A 6,000-nucleotide genomic window follows, 5' to 3' on the forward strand; every position below is an offset into this window, starting at 1 on the left:
CCTTTAAGATTCTGCGGGATATTGATAGGGTGGGTATGGAGGGGATATTGAAGGAACTAGAACTAAGGAATCACTGTTTAAAAATAAGGTATTTCTCATGAGATGAGGAGAAATTTCTTATCTCAGAGGGCAGTCTCTGGAACTTTCTCTCCCTCAAAAGGCATTGGAAGCAGAGTATTTTAATATTTTAAAGGCAGAGCTGGATAGATTCATCTTAACAAGGGGTGAAAGGTTATTGCGGGTAGGCAGGAATGTGGGGATCAAGTTACAATCAGATCAGCCATGATCTTATTGAATGGCAAAGCAGAATTGAGGGGCTGAGTGGTCTACTCCTGCTTCTAATTCGTATGTTTGTTTGTAAACTAAAAATTTTGGCAGGATTACTCCAGAAGACTACAGTACTCATTATCCAGCCCTATGCATCATTTCTTTGGTGTAGAGGGGTTCCCCATCCCGCTTGCTCGTACACAGAATTAGAAGCATGTAAACATTCAATTTTATTTTACAAAATTATGAGCACACAACCAATATCAATGCGACCTATTTAAATAGGCTGTAGAAAGATCATAGAGGTCTACAGCACAGAAAAAGGCCCTTTGAAGTTCAAGATGAGAAGACCCGACTTACCTGTTATCTTTAAGACAACATATTAGAGTGCATTCGAACAACAATTCAAAAATATCATTAACTAAATGGCAACAGACTATAACATCAAAAAGACAAATGAAAGATAACTACATTACTTCGAAGTAAGGCCATGTAAACTCTTATAGATAAATGTAAAACGTCCCAAGCACTATTTTAACTTCCAGGTATGCTGGCTAACATTTTCCCTTCAACCAACATTACTAAACAGATTATCTGGTCACTTTTCCCACTGCTGTTTTCAGTACCTTGCTGTGTTCAAATTGCCAGGTACCTTTCCAACTAAATAAGTGTGACTAAGCTTGATTCACTGTAAAATATTTTGGGACATCTTGAGGTGCAATATAAAGCACACGTTTCTTACTTTTATATCTCTTACCATCTTCTGCCAATTCTGCAAATGCTTCATTAAGATCCCAAAAAGCCATAAATTATTACAGAATTAACATACATAAGTATTTTGTACATAAATATTTTAAGGACTTGAAACAAATAACGATGCTGGTGCTGCAACAAAAGGTATGGCAATGAATGCCAAATCTACTTTTGTCCTAACTTTTTTGATATCACAACGGTGCCTTTTTTTGGCAGAATTGGTGCCTTTTAATACACAGTACCAGCTGGTTCATTCAGCAGCACACTTGCCCAAATCAAGCATCATTCAGGATTTGTGTGCACAATCTAGACTGATACTCAGTGCAGTACTGAGGAACTGCTGAAATGTTGGTGCTATCTTTTGAATGAGACATTAAACCTGATCTAAAAAGTCTCCACCACTAACTGAAGAACAGGGAGATCTCCTAGTGTTATAAAAAAAATCCTCCATTAACCACCATATTCAAATAAACAGGTTAGTCATCTCATTTGGTAGATTTTTGGACTTTGCTATGTGCAATTTGGCAGATGCACTGCCTGCATTGCATCTCTGACTACATTTGAAACGTAACACATTGAGCCATAGAGTCATAGAGAAAACAGGCCCTTTGGCCCAAGTTGTCCATGTGCCCTTTTTTTGTTTAAACGACTAAGCTAATCCCAATTGCCCACATTTGGCCCATATCCCTCGATAGCCATCTTACTCATGTAACTGTCTAAATGCTTTTTAAAAGACAAAAATTGTACCCGCCTCTACTACTACCTCTGGCAGCTTGTTCCAGACATTCACCACCCTCTGTGAAGAAATTACCCCTCTGGACCCTTTTGTATCTCTCCCCTCTCACCTTAAACTTATGCCCTCTAGCTTTAGACTCCCCTACCTTTGGGAAAAAATATTGACTATCTAGCTGATCTGTGCCCCTCATTATTTTATGGACTTCTATAAGATCACCCCTCAGCCTCCTATGTTCCAGAGAAAAAAAGTCCCAGTCTATCCAGCCTCTCCTTATAATTCAATCCATCAAGTCCTGGTAGCATCCTAGTAAATCTTTTCTGCACTCTTTCTAGTTTAATAATATCCTTTCTATAATAGGGTGACCAGAACTGCACACAGCATTCCAAGTGTGGCCTTACCAATGTCTTGTACAACTTCAACAAGACGTCCCAACTCCTGTATTCAATAGTGGAGGCGTTAGTTATGATCTTTCAAAAGTCACTGGAGTCAGGGAAAGTCCCAGAGGATTGGAAAATCGCTGTTGTAACCCCACTGTTCAAGAAGGGAACAAGAAAAAAGATGGAAAATTATAGGCCAATTAGCCTAACCTCAGTTGTTGGCAAAATTCTAGAATCCATCGTTAAGGATGAGATTTCTAAATTCTTGGAAGTGCAGGGTCGGATTAAGACAAGTCAGCATGGATTTAGTAAGGGGAGGTCGTGCCTGACAAACCTGTTAGAGTTCTTTGAAGAGATAACAAATAGGTTAGACCAAGGAGAGCCAATGGATGTTATCTATCTTGACTTCCAAAAGGCCTTTGACAAGGTGCCTCACGGGAGACTGCTGAGTAAAATAAGGGCCCATGGTATTCGAGGCAAGGTACTAACATGGATTGACGATTGGCTGTCAGACAGAAGGCAGAGAGTTGGGATAAAAGGTTCTTTCTCAGAATGGCAACCGGGTGACAAGTGGTGTCCCGCAGGGTTCAGTGTTGGGGCCACAGCTGTTCTCTTTATATATTAACGATCTAGATGACGGGACTGGGGGCATTCTGGCCAAGTTTGCCGATGATACAAAGATAGGTGGAGGGGCAGGTAGTATTGAGGAGGTGGGGAGGCTGCAGAAAGATTTAGACAGTTTAGGAGAGTGGTCCAAGAAGTGGCTGATGAAATTCAACGTGGGCAAGTGCGAGGTCGTACACTTTGGAAAAAAGAATAGAGGCATGGACTATTTTCTAAACGGTGACAAAATTCATAATGCTAAAGTGCAAAGGGACTTGGGAGTCCTAGTCCAGGATTCTCTAAAGGTAAACTTGCAGGTTGAGTCCGTAATTAAGAAAGCAAATGTAATGTTGTCATTTATCTCAAGAGGCTTGGAATACAAAAGCAGGGATGTACTTCTGAGGCTTTATAAAGCACTGGTTAGGCCCCATTTGGAGTACTGTGAGCAATTTTGGGCCCCACACCTCAGGAAGGACATACTGGCACTGGAGCGGGTCCAGCGGAGATTCACACGGATGATCCCAGGAATGGTAGGCCTGACATACGATGAACGTCTGAGGATCGTGGGATTATATTCATTGGAGTTTAGGAGGTTGAGGGGAGATCTGATAGAAACTTACAAGATAATGAACGGCTTAGATAGGATGGACGTAGGGAAGTTGTTTCCATTAACAGGGGAGACTAGGACGCGGGGGCACAGCCTTAGAATAAAAGGGAGTCACTTTAGAACAGAGATGAGGAGAAATTTCTTCAGCCAGAGAGTGGTGGGTCTGTGGAATTCATTGCCACAGAGGGCTGTGGAGGCCGAGACGTTGAGCGTCTTCAAGACAGAAATTGATAAATTCTTGATTTCTCGAGGAATTAAGGGCTATGGGGAGAGAGCGGGTAAATGGAGTTGAAATCAACCATGATTGAATGGTGGAGTGGACTCGATGGGCCGAATGGCCTTACTTCCGCTCCTATGTCTTATGGTCTTATGGTCTTATGTTCTGACCAATGAAACCAAGCATGCTGAATGCCTTCTTCACCACTCTGTCCACCTGTGACTCCACTTTCAAGGAGCTATGAACATGTACCCCTAGATCTCTTTGTTCTATAACTCTCTCCAACGCCCTATCATTAACTGAGTAAGTCTTGCCCTGGTTTGATCTACCAAAATGCATCACCTCACATTTATCTAAATTAAACTCCATCTGCCGTTCATCAGCCCACTGGCCCAATTGATCAAGATCCCGTTGCAATCCAAGATAACCTTCTTCACTGTCCACTATGCCTCCAATCTTGGTGTCATCTGCAAACTTACTAACCATACCTCCTAAATTCTCATCCAAATCATTATTAATGACAAATAACTGGACCCAACACCGATCCCCGAGACACACCACTGGTCACAGGCCTCCAGTTTAAGAAACAAACTCTACAACCTCCCTCTGTCTTCTGTCATCAAACCAATTTTGTATCCATTTGGCTACCTCACCCTGGATCCTGTGAGATTTAATCTTATGCAACAACCTACCATGCAGTACCTTGTCAAAGGCCTTGCTAAAGTCCATGTAGACAATATCAACTGCACTGCCCTCAGCTACCTTCTTGGTTACCCCTTCAAAATTCAAATTTGAGACACATGGTTTTCCACTCACAAAGCCATGCTGACTGTCCCTAATCAGTCCTTGCCTCTCTAAATACCTTCTAACAACTTACCCACCACAGGCTCACCGGCCTGTAGTTCCCAGGCTTTTCCCTGCAGCCCTTTTTAAACAAAGGCACAATTGCTTTCATGGGATGCAATAAAAGTGTTAAATGCAAATTATTTACTTGAAATTCAACATTAAACTATTCCCGCACACTCAACTTTCTTCCCATAACTAATTAAGTCATACCTGTGTGCGTTCGCATGTGCTGCACGTAGTTATTCTTTCTGTCGGAGAAATAAGAGCACTGCGAACAAGTATAAACCTTACGGGGAAAGTGGTTCCGCAAATGCTTTTTCCAGTGATATTCACTGACAGTAGTGTAGGTGCAGATGATACATTTATAAACTTTCTCATTCTCCCCAACTTTGTCGTGGTGTTTTAGATGTGCCAAATAATGATCATATCGGCTTGTGTTATATCCACATCTATCGCAGCGAATGGGACCTTTAGAAATATCAGTCTCTTCAGGAACAGGATCTGGAACTTTGGATTTGGTTTGTTTTTCTGCATTTTCCTCAACAATAAACTTTTTGGCACTATGTACTTTGATATGATGCACAAACTCCACCTCCGACTCAGCTTCATACTGGCAGGGGCGACAGCGAAATGGTTTGGATTTTTTTCCCTTGTCAGCCAAGCTTTCCTGATTCACCACTTCTGTTGAATCTATGCCCGAGTCACAAGTGTCTTGGGAAGAACTCTCAAAACTGTCCTTTGTTGCAATACTTGGTAAAACTGGATTTTCGGCACTTAGATTCTCAGACTGAAATGCATCGTTCACGTCAGTTCTCAAATCATCCTCATTGTCTGATAAATTGTCATTTACTGTTTTCAATTCTGCCATCTGTCTAACCTCTCCCTGATAATCATAACAGCTTATGTTACCAGTTAAGGCAACATTTGCCAACATAACCAACTGTGGTGCTGCTGTCAAGTCATTCTTGGAAAGATAATTAAGCCCACATATTTCCTCATCTGAAGAAATTCCAACACTGGAGTGAGAAAACATACTGGTCCCACTCGCTTGCTCGAGCACTTGTGCGGCCATCTTCAATTTTCTGCGTGCAAAAACACAAAATGATCTGTGAATAAACAGAATGTTGATCCAGAAATTTTAATTTTACAAGAAAAAAGTTTGCTTATTTTATCAAACCAATTTAACTACATTATGCACCAAGAAGCTTAAACAAGGATTAAGCAACTTGAGGTTGTACAGCTTTATCTATGTAATAACAAGTACCCAACAGTTTCAAACAGGACTGCACATGCTTAATAAATTAAAAGTTCATTTGTGACAACTTTGGATCACTTACAGAGGCTCAATGTAAAGGAAAACTCAATTTGATAAAATTAGTCACCATGACATCTACATTTCAGCAAAAATGATGCTCATTAAAGTCCTTAGTGCAAGCAAAAAGATACACAGAATGATCAGAGATTCAAACATCACAGCATTGATCACAGTTCAAGATGGGGGCTTCTAAAGATTTTAGAAAATGCCTTGCACCTACACTTACTGAAGTAAACCTTAGGAATTGAGGCGGAGGGAGGAGGGCTTTCTAATAATCTT

At 41.0% G+C, this 6,000-nt stretch overlaps 1 protein-coding gene across 1 annotated transcript in view; it reads right to left on the reverse strand.

Moving 5' to 3' along the window:
• rest (RE1-silencing transcription factor) overlaps nucleotides 1-5,509 on the reverse strand; it is a 28,507-nt gene extending 22,998 nt beyond the window's left edge. The window contains exon 1 of the mRNA XM_078214182.1: nucleotides 4,617-5,509. Within this exon, the coding sequence (XP_078070308.1) occupies nucleotides 4,617-5,478 (862 nt within the window). The 5' untranslated portion in view covers nucleotides 5,479-5,509. The remainder of the gene's footprint in view (nucleotides 1-4,616) is intronic.
• Between the last annotated feature and the right edge of the window lie 491 nt (nucleotides 5,510-6,000).

The sequence above is a fragment of the Mustelus asterias genome, chromosome 6 (assembly GCF_964213995.1).
Source record: "Mustelus asterias chromosome 6, sMusAst1.hap1.1, whole genome shotgun sequence".
NCBI classification, from domain to species: Eukaryota; Metazoa; Chordata; class Chondrichthyes; order Carcharhiniformes; family Triakidae; genus Mustelus; species Mustelus asterias.